At 37.4% G+C, this 19,477-nt stretch overlaps 2 protein-coding genes across 2 annotated transcripts in view; one reads left to right on the top strand and one right to left on the bottom strand.

Annotated features, from left to right (window-relative positions):
• The window catches only part of LOC141443291 (adenosylhomocysteinase-like 1), a 45,269-nt gene extending 34,742 nt beyond the window's left edge, over window positions 1-10,527 (bottom strand). Inside the window, exon 1 of the mRNA XM_074108519.1 lies at window positions 9,932-10,527. Coding sequence (XP_073964620.1) covers window positions 9,932-10,175 — 244 coding nt within the window. The 5' untranslated portion in view covers window positions 10,176-10,527. The remainder of the gene's footprint in view (window positions 1-9,931) is intronic.
• Window positions 10,528-10,806: 279 nt separating this feature from the next.
• Window positions 10,807-18,983, top strand: LOC141443253 (uncharacterized). The gene is made up of 4 exons (XM_074108462.1): window positions 10,807-10,893; window positions 13,773-13,896; window positions 17,617-17,780; window positions 18,876-18,983. Exons 2-4 carry the CDS (start codon window positions 13,779-13,781, stop codon window positions 18,981-18,983), a joined length of 390 nt encoding a protein of 129 aa, XP_073964563.1. The 5' UTR covers window positions 10,807-10,893; window positions 13,773-13,778.
• Window positions 18,984-19,477: the final 494 nt, after the last annotated feature.

Below are 19,477 nucleotides of genomic sequence, written 5' to 3'. Positions count from 1 at the left end.
CAAACCAAACCGACTGAGAAAACAAATTCAAATATTGACCAACATTTAAAGTATTTTCAAAAGCATGTTTGCACGCCTCATTATCATTATCACTGACGTCCACGTAACATTGCAGGTCATTCGCTTTAAATGTCAAGATATTAGATTAGATAACGGGAGAAAAATAGGTGTGCGATGCAAACAAATTAAGTCAACTTATTCATTATTCTGATCTGTAGAATCCGAAAAAGGAATTAATTAAACGCCAGGAGTGCATATTAATCAACTGTACTTATTTATGACACTCAAATTGACAGATTTCGAACATAATTTCGATTTTCAGAAATATAAACAAAAAAACCGGCGTGTCGGACAAGCACACGCCCAAGCCCAACATAGCCGCAACGAATGGCTTCTATTTACTCCTAAACTGCTAATAATTCTCAAGCAAATTTAGCCGTTATAGTTTTCCTTGTGAGTTTAATATACTTACTCGTAAAATCTCTATTAAAATCATAGTCAGCCGAGGAAAAAAACACCCCCATTTCAAGTCTATGGGAGGTACGTGGGAGGTACCCTAAAAAAATTTGTTTTTTTTTACCATATTTTGTCGGCATAGTTGCTACACATGAGCAAACACTGAACAAAGCCGCGGTCAGACGGACAGACACACAGACAGACATGGCGAAATAATAAGGGTTCCGTTTTTGCCATTTTGGCTACGGAACCCAAAAACACAAAATTAACACTCGAGTCGAACATGAAACTCAAAACGTTTTTTTTTTAGTTGATGGTCATGTGAAATTTATCTATTTTGTTGGCAGCGCTATTCATCAATTCTGACTAAATAAAAATGTCTCCCATAAGAATAACTAGGGTACTAAAACTAATGATGGCAAAACCTAATAAATAAATAAAAACCGGCCAAGTGCGAGTCGGTCTCGCGCACGAAAGGTTCCGTACCATCTATACGACATTCATTAGACATTAGCAAAAAACGGCAAAAAAACACGTTTGTTGTATGGGAAACCCTCTAAAATATTTTTTTTTTCTATCTTTAGTATTTGTTATAGCGGCCACAGTTATACACAATCTGTGAAAATTTCAGCTGTCTAACTATCACGGTTCATGAGATACATCCTGGTGACGGACGGACGGACGGACAGCGAAGTCTTAGTAATAGAGTTTCCGTTTTTATCCTTTGGGTATGGATCCCTAAAAACACGATTTAAAAAAACAATAGGTACTGGCCAAGGCCCACTGTTTGAGACGCCATAGGTCAAATCACGTTGCTATGCATGTGGGAATGCGGGTGGATTTGTCGACGAATGATTTGATGGAAACGAGCGGACTGAATGACCGATTACTTCTGTGGAGTGAATGGGACAACTGGGACAAGCGAGTGAGTAATAGAACATAGATGTAATAGAGTGCGAGTAACGCTCGGGTGAGGCTATGCGCTTGATGTGTTTTCAATGCTTTGCTATCAGAGTATTCTATTTTGGGAAATTGAGCTGAAAAATGTGTGTGAAGTGCCCTTGATTAGAGACCTTTTTAGAGTTCTGTGCCCAAAGGGTAAAAAAACGGAACCCTATTACTAAGACTCCACTGTCCGTCTGTCTGTCTGTCACTAGGCAGTATCTCATGAATCGTGATAGCTAGACAGTTGAAACTTTCACAGATGATGTATTTCTATTGCCGCTATAACAACAAATACAAAAAAAGAACAAAATAAATGTTTAAGGGGACTCCCATACAACAATCGTGATTTTTTTTTGCTCGATAATAATAACGGTAGCAGGTAGTTGCTTGAAATATTTACAGAATATTTATTTGTTAAAAAAAAAAAAATTAAAATAAAATAATTATTTAAGGTGGGCTCCCATAGAGCAAACGTGGTTTTTTTGCCGTTTTATACTAATATCTAACGTTGTATAGGTACAGAACCTTCGTACGAGAGTCCGACTCGCACTTGGCCGTTTTTTTGTTACTTTGCTCGTGCGAAGCCGGGGCGGGTCGCAAGTGTAAACATAAAGTACACAATCTTCAACAGGAAAGCTTTCGCAATCGCAACTTACTTTAGAGTCACGTGTACTAACTTTAACGTTGATGAAACCAAGTAAAAGCAACGCGAGCAAACAAAAGGATATTTTCAGTGCGAATTAACAACGTAGCCTTTTTAACCCCCGACGCAAAAATAGGGGTTTTATAAGTTTGACCGCTATGTGTGTGTCTGTGGTACCGTAGCTCTTAAACGGGTGGACCGTTTGAATGAGGTTTTTTTATTTGAAATCAGGTTTTCTAGCGATGGTTCTTAGACATGTTTCATCAAAATCGGTTCAGCCGTTTTTGAGATATTGAACTTTGAAGTGACAAAGTCGGGGGTTTTCCAACTTTTTTGTTGGTTAGGTTAAGTTATCTTTCTTTCCGTTTAGTACTAGCCGCTACCCACGACTCCGTCCGCGTAGAATTATGCAAAGCGGGAACTATGCAATTTAAAGGGATAAAAACTATTTTGAACATGAAACTACCGTGAGACTCACTCATATTAAATGATATTGTAACGGATAACTCACGTCTTAAACCGAGTACGAAATAGCCCGAAACATGTCGAGCTTAATTCGGTTTAAGACGTGAGTTATCCGTTACAATATCATTTAATATGATAAAAACTATCCTGTCCTTCCCCGGGACTCAAACTATCTGTAAATCGAATTTCATCTAAATCGGTTCAGGGGTTTAGACGTGATGAAGTAACAAACGAACAAACAGAGAAACAGACTTACAAACTTTCACATAAATAAAATATAAATTTAGGTTCCCTTGCATACACAAAACAAAAAAATAACAAAGTAAAACATAGCGTTTTGATGCTTACTTTATATTTATTACCACCACCGTAATCAGTTACCTTTATGTTTGCAAATAAATCACTGACTTTTTTTGACTGACTTGAAAAGATCTCTTTTAGGGATAAGTTCGCCTTTGTACTTTTTGTTTTGTTGTTTACTTTTTTATTATTTTTGTGTTTTATGTACAATAAAGTATTTACATACATACATTTATAATTTTAGTAGTATAGAAGCCGTCTCCACACTCACTGCGCCCCCGTACCTGCCTCGAACTGCAGCAAACCGATTGGTCAAGCCAGTTACGCGTGTGTTCGTGTGTGTAATAGAACCTTAGAATAAACAAACACACGCAAGCTAAGAACTAAAGAAACGGCCAAGTGCGAGTCGGACTCGCGCACCGAGGGTTCCTTACAATACAAACTTGCAGGTACAGTCGAAGAAATTGAATTATGTACCAGGGTGGAACCTTTGTGTACTAATGTCATGTTGACTGACATCCCTATATTTCCAAAAGTTATCTTCCTTTTTACAGAAAACTGACCGTGATTGACCCCTATCTCCCTGATGTTAAGTGCAGATGAGGCCAAAGGTTTATCTCACTGGTTCAGTAACAGCCTATTCACTCTAGCCTTGAAGAGCCCTAGATTGAAAAGTTATGGTTGACAGTCTTTCCCGGCCCGATAATACCGACGGCCTGTTTTTGTATACACGCCCATGGAAACTGACATGAGCTTCTATGGGCGTGTACACGAAAAACAGGGTCGGTATTATCCGAGCCGGAAAAGAGTGTCACCCAAAGGTTCCATCCTAGCATGTGATTCCATTTTCTTGTCTTAACTGCATCATGGTGTTAGCAAGGACCTTTTCTAAAATGTACGCAGAGTGAAATCATTTTAGATGGTGACATAGACATAAAAATTGGATTTTCAGACTTTTAAAAGAAAAGAAAATACTGACATTCGTTCAAAACAACGCAAGCCGACATATTATTACTATTACAAATAAAAGTTGCTTTTCTTTTATTTACAAATTATTCGTTTCAAAAATGTTTAATTTGCCCAAATGCATTTAATTCTGAAACTGTGAACTATTCGCGATTTATTTCCAGACCATCGTGTAGAACCCTATATGGTTAGGGTAGTTTTACAAAAATCCATCTTTACAGTTGGGATAAAAAGTAGCCTATGTCACTCTCTGGCCCATAAACTATCTCCATGCCGAAAATCACGTCGATCCGTCGCTCCGTTTCGACGTGAAAGACGGACAAACATACAAACACACACTTTCGCATTTATAATACCTGTTAGTAAGTCATCATCATTCATCATGCTATAACCCACTGTGGCACAGGCTCCTCTCAGAAAGAGGATGATTTATAGTTTTACGCGCCCAGTGCATTGGGAATTCAAACGTGAACATTCGAATTGCTTCCAGGATCGTGCAGGTTTCCTACGATGTTTTTTTACCGCAAAGCTCATCTTAAATTTCAAATGTAAAGTAGCCATGAATTTGGAAAAAACTCAGATGCGAGCCGGGGTTTGAACCGACGACCTCTGCGTGAAAGACGGACACAAACCACCCCGCATTTATAGTAAGTATTTATTTTATAACATGAAGACCGCGATGATTTTAGGGAATTCCGGGAATTTTAATTCGACGCCAGATCTGATGATTTATGCGTGCGAAGCAGTGTGTACAGGTTATAGGCTGTACGAGTACAAGGCTAAAACTAAATGTAACGCGAAAGGTTGGACCTGTATTTTCTGGTCAAGGCACTCGACCAAGTCACATGTGAAATCAAAATACTTTTATATGAACAACAACCATTTACTCCGAATACCGCCAAAACCTACATTTGACATCTCCAATGACACTTTCTTAGTTTTTTTTTTAATAGGTGTATTTTTCGGCCAGCAGCTCTAACGCTCACACCGTCCCGTTTCGCGATAGAGCTGGTATCCGAAAAATACACCTTTTGACAATATTTTCTTATCATAAATATTGTTTCCTTACACATGATTCAAAGTATAACTCTACTATTGCTCTGCTAAAGCTAAAGGCTACTAGAAAAACGGGGAAGCTACGAACAAATAATAAGTCAGGAATTGTAACTGCGCTATAAGCACGCAAACCGTGTCATAAGCTAATGTACGCATGCGCGTCATTTAATTTTGACTGACATTTATTTTACAAGTTTAGTGAGCAATTTTCGCATTTTTAGGGTTCCGGAGCCAAAATGGCAAAAACGGAACCCTTATAGTTTCGCCATGTCTGTCTGTCTGTCCGTCCGCGGCTTTGCTCAGGGACTATCAATGCTAGAAAGCTGTAATTTTGCACGGATATATAAGTAAACTATGCCGACAAAATAGTACAACAAAAAATTAAAAAAAAAAATTTTTTACGGTACCTCTTATAGACGTAAAGTGGGGGTGATTTTTTTTTCTCATCCAACCCTATTGTGTGGGGTATCGTTGGATAGGTCTTTTAAAACCATTAGGGGGTTGCTAAAACGATTTTTCGATTCAGTGATATGTTTGCGAAATATTCAACTTTAAAGTGCAAATTTTCATTAAAATCGAGCGTCCCCCTCCCCCTCTAAAATCTAAACCGGTGGGTGGAAAAATTTGAAAAAAATCAGGATGGTAGTAAGTATATCAAACTTTCAAGGAAAACTATAACGGCTAAGTTTGCTTGAGAATTATTAGTAGTTTATGAGTAAATAGCAGCCTAAGGTATAAAATATACTTTAATAAACTTGGAAGATTCCGTATAAAATACGAAATCCTTAGAAAAATATTACTTAATTTTTTTGGGCGTGTCCGACACGCTCTCGGCCAGTTTTTTTGATTGTGAACAGCTCCGCCAAATTATCACGTCAACGTGTGTTATGAAGTGGTGCAGGAACAATGCTAAAATTAAAACGTCCAGGGATCACTTTCCACAAGTAAATAGTCGTAAAATTACATATATTATATATTAAAAAAAATTCAAATACATTATCAGTTGGAGATGGTCAGTAATATGCAAAATCAAGTCTGTGGTCTATGGCTCACATAATGTAAATGACAGTTTCCTCACCCCTCTTCATACTTCCCTCTTTCCTGTATCGCCAAAACAATAGGTACAAACAGTCTTTATATTGGGCACATATCAAAATATATAAAGTTTAAAAATAATAATGGACGAAATACATAATGATCATTTGCTATAATGCAATTGTCTTGGTAATTCTCAACTTTACAAGATTTTCATAAAATAAACCTAACCTAAACCAATCTGTAGATTACACGATTTAAAAAGTTCTTTTAATCAATAGTTTCATAAAAAACCGGCCAAGAGCGTGTCGGAAACGCCCGAAATAAGGTTCCGTAGCCATTACGAAAAAATTAAGTAAGTAATATTTTTCTAAGGATTTCGTATTTTGTACGGAATATTCCAAGTTTAGGTATATATAATACCTTAGGCTGCTAAGAGAAAATATTCGTATTGAATATTCGATATATCGTTTTCGATGAATTTGAATGCGGATTTTTTTACTTGAAAGCAGTGTCAGCGGTTCTTAGGCATGTTTTATTAAAATCGGTTCAGCCGTTTTTCGGTTGGGGGGGGGTCCAACTTTTTGTTGGTTAGGTTATAGTAGCCCACACTGTGCGTGTGTGAATGGCCCGACACGCTCTTGACCGGCTTTTTAGAATAAACGAAGAAACCCCTCGCCAACCCACACTAATATGAATATCATTCAACGTAATAAAATGGCGCGAAATGAATAATTCCACTCGTAATACGTAAACGGACATAAATAAAACATGGCGCCCAAACGCGTTTTAGCTGAAATTGCCCGTGTCTCTATTATTTATGGGGATAACGAGATAGACATTATAAATGGTCAGTAAAAGCAGTATTTTAACCAGCGCCTCATTAGCCCATAAGCAAATTAAGCAATCATGTTTTGAAGAACACCATAAACAGCACCAAAAAAAAATTTGCTAGCACATAAAAGTAAGGCTGGTTCCGGCTACTGGGATGGGGGGGAAGGGGGGTGCCACAGGCGTGAATTTCTCAGGGCAGGGGTATTGATGTGCCAAAGGAAACTTTCTAAAATTGCGGAATTTTTCGCATGAAAATGGTACACCATGAAAGGACACACCAAAACACGAATAATAATATCTTATTTATATACCTGTGGACATGCAATAACCGATTTCATTTCATTTCATAGGAAAATTTCGGAAACTTCTCACAATTTCGTATGGGGATTGAAACTTTCCGTTTTCTTAAATTTCCTATATTTCTTGTGAAAATTTCCAGAAATTTCCAAGAGCTTTTCCAACTTTTTGGAAACTTTCCGCACTTGGACATCTGTGTCACTAATTAGTTTCTTTACGAGTCCAGTTTTTAAAATAAAATTGTCATCGCGGTCCAGTCGTCCGTTGTCGAATTGACGGCAACTAAGACAATTAAAGCGCGGGATACCTACGTTTTATTAAACTACGTCTCAGTAATACAATACAAGTTACTTAAGGTCCGCACAAAATTGGTCGGCGGTCGGGACGCGGACCGCGTTCCGCCATTTGGTGACCCCTGGCTTAGGGCATCAAATAAATAGTCTTAATCCGGCACTGACTTTAACATTTTTCTTTTAGGTTAAAAGGAAAAAACGGAACACTTAAGTACAGGATCAATATTTTGTGTCCGTTTGTCAAGACCTTTTTTCTCAGGGACGCGTGGAGGTATCAAGGTGAAATGAATATCAAATACTCAGGAGGTCTGCTACCCCTTGAGGCAGTGAGAAGAGAAAACAAATTTCTAAGTCGACGCAATCAAAAGACAGTCATTAAAAAAACTGAACGAATTGACGCCAGAATGAGCGAGTAACCGAATCCTGAAGTGTAGATATGCTCTAGAACTTTAGTAGTTCAACTATTCGGCACAAGATGGCGTCTTAGAGGCTTTGATGCATGTTTAAATTTTAGTTTTCCTTTAATTGTTTTTCATAAGTTGTATTATGTTTAGTACCTACCTATAAAAAAATTGTGACACGTCTTCAAAGGTTTTCAAACTAGTGGTAGCTATTACCACCTAACAATGAGGGCTATCGCGTATGAATTCGCCGCTAGAGGCGCTAGTGTAGCGTGAGGTCTCCGAATTTCAAATCTCATAGTTTTTGGGTGAGCTACGCGGATTTATTTATAATTAGAATAATTTTGTGAATATTTTGCAATATCTGAAATTAATTATGGCAAAAATGCGTTCCGGGGCAATGAATGTCTGTGTTTTGAGACAGTTTTGTCTTTCGGAAACCTTTGTCCTCCCTTTTTTCCAAACAAAACGGGGACTATGCAACATTGTGGCATGCTCGATATTTTATGGTACGGTTTTAAGGTGTATTAAATATGATTTTAATCTAAACTTTGTATTCACGCCCGTAATAACAGACTTTGAAAGCCATACTTAAAAACCTCACGCAACAGTGCGCCATCTAGTGAGACAAAAAACGATAGCCCTCATTGCGTGTATGCAACTAAATATAATAAACAGCTTTTGCCCGCAGCGACATCCGCGTAGAATTCGGTTATCGCCCGCTGTTCCCTCTGGAAATGTGCATTTTTCCGGGATAAAAAGTAGCCTATGTCTGGCCAAAAATCACGACGATCCGTCGCTCCGTTTCGACGTGAAAGACGGACAAACATACAAACACACACACTTTCGCATTTATAATATTAGTATGGATGGATTAGTTCGGCTACTCGTCAAGAGATGGCGCCACAAAATAAAAATGTACCTAAATTGAATTTCCCCATAAAGCAAGATTTTTAGTTCAGGTGTCAAGCTGTGTCAGTCCGCTCCAAGGCGTCATGGCGCTCTCCCAGGGCGTCACAAAAACGTACGTACACATTCATGCCTGCTCTTGAGTTGCAGTATTGAAAAAATTGAATCCTAGATTTTCATACCTACTTTTAAAATGTAGACAGATAACACTATGGATGGAGCCGATCTCATAGCATGCCAGTTCCTTTGGGTATAATTGCCAACACCAATATCTGACACAACCAAAGTGTGCATAAATATTTGATAACAACTCTATTTCTAGAGCCAGCAGGATGTCAGATATTTTTGCACACTCCTCTATGGCAGATATAAATACAGGTGACTGTACGAACAAATGGAATCATGACCCAGGGTGCAACCTTTGCGCTACTAATGTCATGTTGACATCTCATACTTTTGTCAAGGAAATCACAGTGAAATTGATTATGGAAAGGTTCCACCCTTGGCCATGATTCAATTTGTTCGACTGTACATACTAGGCACCAATGAGTTTGGAACCCCATGGGAACGTAAAAATAGTGAAACTCATAACATTTTTTTTTCTTTCGTGTATTTAAACTAATAAAGAATTTATGGTGTCCCTGTTCAGTCAGGCGTTTGGTCTTACGGAAGAAAAGAAACAGCACTCTCTAGAGCTCTTTATACTTTAGTGCCCTGATATTGTTTGTATTACAGTCTATAATTTGTCCCACTGCTAGGCACAGGCCTCCTCTCAGAATGAGAGGGCTTGGGCCATAGTTCCAACGCAAGCTCAGTGCGGATTAGGAACTGCACACACCATTGAATTGCTTCACTGGTCTGTGCAGGATTGATCACAATGTTTTTCTTCACTGTAAATCACATGGTAAATTTCAAATTAATTTGTACATAAATTCCAAAAAAAACCATAAGTACAAGCCCAGGCTTGAACCCAGGACATTCTGCTTGAGAGGCCATAGGTCAAATAACTAGACTATTGTGGTGTTTCAGTTTGTTCAAGTGGAAACCAAACAAGCAAGTGACACCTAAAACATGGGAAGGGTTGCCTCTTGTATCTCTGCTTTCAAATAGATTACAACCCCTTGTATTCACTGATTTGTATTAGTTTTTCAGAAACTAAACAGAATAAGCAAAAAAAAAATTTTTTTCCGAAAAAAAAAATAGGCGGCTAATTTGCCTGTTACAATTCAAACTTGTGCCTCAACTTATATAGCAAATAAATTAAATAAAAAAAATTGTTGAAGGAACATTTTAGCCAACACAACAATAACATTAACTTTTTTTTTACTTACCTGTATATGACGTGGAACTGTAGGAATCAGCCGAAGATGCCGATAGTGATCTGCTTCTATATCTCGCTGATTTTTTTAAGGCCCCTGACTTGACCCTAGGGCCTTCAAACTTTCCGGCGGCCCCTTCGACAGTGGAGCCTCCTCGGACCTGCCCCGGGTCTGTTACCGGACTGTCACTCGGCACATTTGCCGCAGAGACACTCTCTTTACGGTGCTGTGTGGGTTCTCCATGGCCATCAGACATTTTTTTTAATTAAAAAAAATATTTAATTTACCGGTTTTTGTTGCTTTAATCCTATTAGAGTTGGGTTGGTTAGAATAATTGAGATTCAAATGTATTTTATTAATTTTTAACGTCTGCAACAGTTTTATGTAAGCACGTAAAATAAAAATATCAATAATAACACCACAAATTAGCCGCAGTAACTATTCCTCTGCCATATAAACGAATTAACACAAGTAATATTGATAAATAAATTCTTTGGTATATTTAATATAGTTCTATTAAAGCTTTTTGCATTTTGGTAACGTAAAAACTAGTATTATATCGGAAAAATCGTTTTCCAGCTTCACTTCCGTCCGTCGCACACACCCCTCCACTTCACCCCCTGAAATGACTGAAAGAAATGTCATTTTTCGATCGTAGAAGATCCGGCGTGAGTGTTGTAAACCGATATTTATCGAGACTGCCATCGATATGTATGTCAAATGAATAATAAATTCAATATAATTTGAATGAAATATATGTTTAAATTAAAACAAATTCTTTGTTTAAAATTACTAATTACTTAAATAAAAGTTTCGATATATTTTTTCCAATTCGGTTTCTGACATCGATCGGTAAATATCGTTTTAATCAAGCACTGACATTACCAATATGGCAGTGAAACGTATGACAACTGCATCTCGACTATACAGCTAGAAAATAATATAACTTCTAATTTGTTCAAACACTTTATTTGGTGAGTAAAACCATAAAATATTTTGCTTAAAACTGTAAAAGCAGCCGATGGTTGATAAAAACAAAGTTAGAGTTTGATTTGTAGGACGTGTCGGAACCGTGTTGAGAGGTCAATTTTGAATTATGTCGTGTATTTTACCGGTATATAAATGAATTTACTGAGGATATAACCCGTTAATACACTTAAAATTATGTTAATAAACATCTTCAGCTAATCATAACCGGTTTTTACCATAATATTCATTGATTCTTTTCCGTATAACTTGAAATTGCCAAAAGGAATTGATGCTTCTCGCAAATCTATAAAGGCGTATTTTCCCATCTCGCGTTTGTTGAAATCCAACTTTCTTTGTTCAATCATGTTCTTTCTTCCTTCTGGTTTATGTGTTGCAATGTTTTTTAAGTAAATGCGTCATAGTATGTTTACGCACGTTCTTGTAAGTACAGCGATTTGTATTCTGTATTATATACATATTGTTTACATATGACATCGCCAAGGCTACTTTGTGCCGTTTGTTATTTACATAAGCGGTCGTCAAAACAATTGTTGTTGTTGCTTTACGCTTTTTCTTCTTTTTTATGGAGATTTATGTATAATTTTAGAAAGAGAAAAAAATAGTCCCAACACCATCACCAAACCAATCAGGAAAAAAATATTTTTAAAGCAGTTTCCATATAGGTATAAAGTGACATAAGGAGTCACTGGAAAAGGACAATGACTCCTAGTTTCAAATACAAATTGACTTAAAAATATCTTCTAAAACTTAAAAACTGTTGGGCATTACAATAATTGGTGCCAGCTCTGGGGTCTCCTGAGGTCTCTATCAGCCGGTACCTCTCCCAGCAAATTTCTCTGACTGTACAGAGAGGTATGCCGCCAGTGTGTTGGGGTCTATGCCACAGGAGGGCCTCTTAGATGGTGTTTTCTTTTTATACTTAGGTATATTTATGTAGTTTTTCGAGGATTGCCCAAACATAATGTTTCTGTAAAATTCTTCCTGTAACTTTTTGAGCAAAAAAAAAAACAAGGATCCTCGTCATAGTGAAAAATAATATTTTTTTGTTGTCATTCATTCTGGGGGACCATTACAGGTTTATTTTGGGGTTGAGTCCGATTAAGGGCTAAAGAAACTAGGTACATGCTATTGTTTACTTGATTTTAGTTTTTAAATTTTATTTCCTTAATGCATGACTGGGAAGTAGGGACTCAGACTGTTGGTGGGTTGGGTGGGGACATTTCTGCCCATGGTCCTTTCATTTTGACCTGTAAAATATTCTCATAGACACACTCGTACATAAGTGCTGACTGTTTTACAGAATACGCCAAGACAATACGTCTTAGTTTTGTGATTTTGGGCAGTTTTTTTTTATTTATTTATACAAGAAATAAAATAAAAGTTCACAATAAGAGTAGCTTAGCCCTAGCTAACTAGCTTAAACATAGTAGTATACCTTCCGCCGCCTAACTTTGCCTAAAAGTTCATTGGCCCGACTAGTACCACAAAAACTAAACGTATAATTCCAATAATTGAATAGCTACTATACCGTTAAGCGATTCGAACACAATCTGGGAGTTACATAAAGATGTCGCATAAGAAATGTATCTCAAAAAGGCGTCAAAACTGAGTATTAAGTAATGAACTTTTAGGCAGATTTATATGGACAGTTATTCTTTTTGAAGTACACAACAACTAAAAAGTAATGGAAATTAGAAATAAAACTTTGTATGTCTTTGGTACACGCTCATTCTGGCGTCAGTTTAGTCCATCATTCTGGTTTTCTATCTCTGTCATTCAAAATGGATTAACGAATATGTCAAAAGAGACGAACAAAAGCAATTGATTTTCATCAGTCTCATCTCAACCACAATACTAGTAATAGGCAGTAGGTCGACTTCATACTAGCGCCCGAATCGACGCACGCACACAGCCAAACGTCATTTACACGGCCGCTAAACAATCTTCGCGAGACAAAACTACGCAGTGCCACGCACGCCGCGCGCCGCGAAGTCCGGTCGCTGCAGGGCTACTACGAAACTCGAAACTCGAAGTTCGTGTCATGCGGTCCTTCTGACACTTATACTGTTTAATACGAGAGCGAGAGGGACGGTACGACACGAACTTCGAGTTTCGGGTTTAGTAGTAGTCCTACTGGTTGAGTGCTGTGCCGCGCCGCCCGCTCTATTCGCCCCCGTTTCGAGTCCGTAACGTGGCCATAGCGCTCGGTACTAACTCTTCATAAGAATGAGATTTTTATATGTGATAAAATTCAACAACAAGTCGTTTCGAACTTGCCGCAATAGACTCAATTTTTTTTGTATTACCAACTTATAATTTAATGAATAAATAAATAATCATAAAATTAACATATGTTCTATCCCTACCTCTAAAACTACACACATACAATAAAAATCTACACATCTCTTTTACTTTTTGTAGACGCCTACCCTAGCCAGTGGCGTAGCTACCAGAGGGCTAGACGGGGCAGTGCCCCGGGGCCCCCACGCTTAGGCCCCTCGGACTCAGGAAATTTGGAGTATTTCGAACTCGGAACACGACGAACACGGAACAAACGATTTTAAATAGTTTAGTTGGGGCCCTAGTTTATTTTTTGCCCCAGGGCCTTTGGTTACTTAGCTACGTCACTGACCCTAGCGCTCCGCCCAGCTGTAGGTATAAATTTCAAGAATACTGCTGAGTCAAACTTCTGCCTATTGCTTGTATTGTGTCTCAACCATCAGTCCGTCAGTCCGTGAATGTTACACGATAATTCTATCATCATTCTGACCAGAACGATAGACTGAACTGACGCCAGAAGTAGCATGTGTAACTCATGAAGAATTTAACAAAAGCCTTTAAACAAGAATGTTGACGGTTCCAGCATATAATGTCGACTTTGGGGCGCGGCCGCGGCTACTCGGGCCGGCACCACTTGCGCTCGCCGCGGCCCGGCGACGACGACGACGCAGCCCGCACCCTGGCAGAGCTCAGCCCGAGGGCCACAGGTACTCATCAGCATAAATAATGTTGTATTTTACAAACTGAAATATAGATGCCAGCAGAAAAATACCACGGTAATCCGTACCGCGTGCTATACTACACCACTGGGTCAACGGCCGACACGAATTTCCCCTATGCACCTCATATCTCACTTGTTTTGTTTCTTACTTAGTCACTTAAGCAGTGACGCTCGACATCTATGCCGTAGCCCTCATCGAGAAACTTTTTTCGGCACTCCATTGGACTAACCGCTCACCGGACAAGAGATATCGTTACTAGCAGATTGGTTTTTTGGAATCTTTTTGTACTTTTTATTTCAATTCCAAATTTTACTTTTACGGTCATCCCGTAAAACCTAAATTGAAATTACAAACTGAAATATAGATGCACAGAAAAAACAGAAAAATAACGACGAGGACCATTCCCAGTCTTATTTTTCTCATCTATATTTCAGTTTGTATTTTCAATTTAGGTTTTACGGATGACCGTAAAAGTAAAAATAATTGAAATAAAAAGTGATTCCAAAAAACCAATCTTAATGTTGTATTTATTTTATCTCTTTTGAGTATTTCTGTTTTGTCTCTTTACCGCACGTAATTTTCACTGTCTGCTTATCCTCTATATAACGAAATGTTTTCTCCTAACTAGGTTAGCTGGAGGAGATCCCTTTTTAGGGATAAGCTCGCCTTTGTTCTCTCTCTGTATTTGTATTTTTATTTTTATGTGCAAAAAAGAGTTTACATACACACATATATACACATTAATCTGCAGAGGAGGCTAACAGTGGAGCGAAAAGGGCGCCCCCGGGCTGGTTAACCCTTTTCCAGGCAAAGCGGAAAGTGCATATAGCAACCACATAAGTATTCGACTTCATACACAAATATTCGACCTTGCTTATATAAAAAAAATTAAATATCATTGAATTTCAAATTCAAAGGTGAATAATATAAAAATAAGATTAATTTTTTGGTATTGTATCTAACTAAATTCACGAAGCCTGGAAAAGGGTTATATCAATTTATAATGAATCATTATTTCGGAGTAGCACAATTTCCATGTTAATTTTTTCCCAAATACTTTTTTCCCGCTGTGATTTTTTACTGAAGGTTATTGTCACAGTAACTAAGCTACTTAGCGTAAGCAGTCGTCTATGTGTGCCTGTATGTCTGTCTGTGGCACCGTAGCTCTTAAACGCGTCACGATTTAAATGGGTCCCAACTGTTGAACTTTAAGTTAGCTACTAAACAAAGATCTAGCGCACTAGATTTATTTTCTTCTTTTTAGTATTTTTTAAGGCAGTCGGGTTTTTTTGATTTTTTAAATCGATTTATTTCACATTTTTTGTTGTGAAAATGGTATTATAACTCATATATATTTAAAATGGGCGGATTATTACCTTTTGTTTTGATACCCCACTCGATAGGTTTGAATAAAAATCATTTTTTGAAAACTTACAATTTGTCGCCAAAAATCCACCATTTTTATTTTTCAACCATTTCATGTACCCAGTGTCACTCGTGTCATCAATACAAATCCAATGACGTTTCATTTATAAAAATCGGCTCAGCCGTTGCGTAGTTACGAGAAGACATAGGAATAGATATACATACATACATACGCGTCAAACACCTCCCTCCTTCTTCGCAGTCGGGTAAAAAATACATAACTGTAGTCTTGAATCATGTGCACACTGGCAATTTAAGGTTTAAAAATAAAATGCATTTTTCGTTCCAACTTGTACACACACAACACATTCACAGAACAGTAAACTTAAATTCGGTGGTTAAATTACTTTAATTAATATAAATTCTGCAGAAAATCTATTAAGTATATAATGTATTGTATTGTAATGTATTTAAGTATGTATTTATCTATATAAGTATGTTTATCCGTTGCCTAGTATCCATAGTACAAGCTTTGCTTAGTTTGGGACTAGGCCAATTGGTGTCAAGTGTCCCATGATATTTATTATTTTTTTATTTTAATGTATAAAATTCTCGTGTATTTGTGGGCGTACTCCTCCGAAGCGGTTCGGCCGAATTCTGTTTTTTTTTTATGTATGTGGTACATAGGTTATGATTTTATGATGTCGTAATTTTTTAAACCCCTAACAAAATTCGTATCAAGAGCGGGGAACTAATAGTGTTGCCACTTTAAATTTTATTTCACCCACGCGTACAAATTAAATTAAAGAAAGAATGAAATTCTTTACATAATTATGTTACAAATTGAAAACTAATATTGCTTTTATGTGGTTTCATTACAATTAATTTAATAGCTGAACAAATTAAGTAATTATGAAATATTGAACGTCATTTTATTTTACTAATTACAATTTTCACTCAAATCAAAATTGTAATAGGTACTTACTGTTTATTAAAGTAGCCTTACGGGAGTACGTTTAAGGTTGAAATTAAACTGTATTTAATCAGTAGCTCGATTTTTTTCGGCTTACTGTCACTGAATTTCGCAACGTGGTGCTTATTAATGTGTGCCTGTATTTCCAGTGACGAAATTCTAAAATTGAAGTCATACCGTCCCTCTCACGTATCGTCTCGTATTAAATAATAGAAGCGCCAACGGGACGGCAAGATGCGAAGTTGGAATTCTGCACTTAGTATATAGGGGCCAGCAGGGCTACTACGAAACTCGAAGTTCGTATCGTGCCGTCCCTCTCGCTCTCATATTAAATAGTATAAGTGTCAGAGGGACCGCACGACAAGAACTTTTGAGTTTCGTAGTAGCCCTGCAGTATCGGCCGGGTCGGGTTATTTCGCGAGTTGATTCCGCACGTGCTGTTTGTTTTAAATGTACTTTACTGGTTACCAAGTGTTTTATTAATGATTTTGTAAATTAAATGTGTTTGGTATTAATGAAACAAGAGTGATAATACATAAACTTAAAACCGTCGGGGCGATACAGCCATCACCACCGTGAGCTAAACGTGTGTATTTTTTTACAAGTACCCAAATATGTATACACACATATAATAAAAATTACTACACAATGTAAGAGAGTTGCTACAGACGATTCTGGATGTGATTGGGACTCATTTTAACCAACGGGGGTTAGTTATAGGCTAGTGCAGACGTTTTCAACCGGTGTGCCGCGATTGCCGCGGAGTGTAGGTATGCTGCATTGAAATCATGAATAGCTATTTTAATATATGTATAGCTTTTGAGTTTTCGTACTAAAGGTATCAACGAGACACTATTAGTAAGCCTCTGCTGATCGTAATGTTATACATACTCGGTATACTTATGCTGTACGGAACCCTCTACGCGCCAGTCCGACTCGTACTTGGCTATTTTTTACTGTTGTGCCGCGAAACTTTGTTCAAGGAAAAGTGTGCCGTTAAAACCATAAGGTTGAAAACGCCTGGGCTAGAGTTTCGTACAGTCAACGTCATAAATAAGTGATCATTTCTGTACCTTGTCGTTTTGAGTTGTTACACAATTTTGTATGGCTTTTCGAAGATGACTATTTATGACGTTGACTGTACAAGTCAATAGTAGCCTCTCAATTTGAATCAGAAAAACGAGTTTTTTAACCTTTTTGCTAAATAATGTATAATCAAAAACAAAATAAAAAAATAAAAAACCAGAATCGCCATGTTTTAAAAAGAATTGGGAACCCCGGTCCTCATATCAGCCATTTCATTTAACATGTCACTCATTCATTAAATAAAAAATAATCGAAACAATGCAAAGTCCTTATGTTGGTAGAAACAAAGATGGAGACTCCAAAGCCAGCGAAGCCCGAGACGAAGGAAGATGACAAGGAGGAAGAGAGGAGTAAGGAGTTGAAGTACCACGTCAGCGGAGAAGATGAGGTGGTGCTGAAGGAACTGCTTAATGTTGAGGAACAATACACACCGCTACTTGCACTGGTAAGATTCCGTAGTCTAAAATTCAAAATTCAAATTCAAATGATTTATTCAGTAAATAGGCCGCAATGGGCACTTTTACACGTCATTTTTTTAAACCACCAGCGCTTTCGCAAAGACCATCATTGCCAAGAAGAATGCGCCGCAAGAAACTTGGCAGAAAGTCATTTTTTCATAAAAATATAATTACAAATAAAATACTTAAAAACTATATTACACAATTAAAGAAAAAAAAAATATTAAATATTATTCTTCTTATACAATGTAGTCTAATTCCAAAATCATTTCGAGCAATAGGTTTATAAAATCATTTTATGTATAACATTTTAGTTAAAAAATATTAATTGATTGTTTTTAAAGAAAATAAAAGTCTATCACGAATGATTATTGCAGTAGACACATTAAGAACAGATCTATCAGACCACATTTTTAATTTTGCATTCAATTTTTATGGAATAATCGAGAAAAACTAACAAAAATTCAACGTTGCCAGCTCAGCAGGTATAAACGATCTTAAGTATGTTTATCCATTGCCTAGTATTCATAGTACAGGCTTTGTTTAGTTTGGGACTAGATTAGGGTTACCTTAAGTGTGTGGACGCAGACCAAGACACTTAAAGAGAAGGTAGTAAACATAGAAAAAAAGGACCGTTTATAACAATTAATACAAGTATTAGTATTAAGTCTTGCACAAACTAAACAACAAAATTTAACTAGTTAGTCCTTGCCTAAACACAAACAACTTAACACAGTCATTCAATGCCAGCAACCTGCCAGCCGGTTCTCTGTTCGTAGGCGCTTTTCGCTACTAAGTAGAAAATGCACGTTATCGGCTATGTTATAGCTTAGCTAGTTAGTCGTGTTTATTGTAGGTATATTATTATTTACCAAGTCCAGCCCCCCACTAAATAACTATGGTTTTTAAACCGGGACAATTTGCTGGTCGACCGGGACGCCAGGACACCATACTTCAAACCGGGACGTATGGCAACCCTAACTAAGGCCCAAACCGTCTCATGAGACCTGAGCCCTGCAGCGGAACGTATATTGTTTTAAGATGATGATGATGATGATGATATCAACTCTTCTATTTTCCAGCTGGAGCAGTTCTCCCCCGGCGAGGATGGCATCGCGTTCAACAGGAAACTGAAGAATTTTGAGACCACAGTCACTGGCATGTGCCCCGACGAGGCCAGGCTGCAGTAAGTTCATTCGCATTACGTACTAGCCTTTATGCCTTTCCAGGGTTCGAGGATATATATCATGATATATATCCGATATATGTCAAATGATTTTTTATGATATATATCAATACACAAAATGGTTTAAAAATTTGATATTATGAAGTAATTTTTGGCTAGTTTTTGGCATTTGTTACTGTATTTCTACTTTAATGTGGATGGCGTTGGAGTAGTTAAAAGATACTCTCTAATAGTAAGTTCTAATCCATTAATGGCAACACTTCTGCCGGCGTTAATGGCGTCAGGCAAAAATTTCGTTACGAAAGAGTTAGTTTTTGTTGTGTTTATTCAATTGACCAAGAAAGTACCTAATTGACAAAGTGCAGAAACGATTTCGCTTAATTTATTTACATGGATATATATATATGGATTTTCATACATATCGGATATATTTCGAACCCTGTGCCTTTTATTCTGAGAGGAGGCCCGTGCCCAGCAGTGAGATGTATGTCGGGGTCC

Source organism: Choristoneura fumiferana, chromosome 27 (genome assembly GCF_025370935.1).
Source record: "Choristoneura fumiferana chromosome 27, NRCan_CFum_1, whole genome shotgun sequence".
Taxonomy (NCBI): domain Eukaryota; kingdom Metazoa; phylum Arthropoda; class Insecta; order Lepidoptera; family Tortricidae; genus Choristoneura; species Choristoneura fumiferana.
This window is presented reverse-complemented; position numbering and strand designations above follow the sequence as displayed.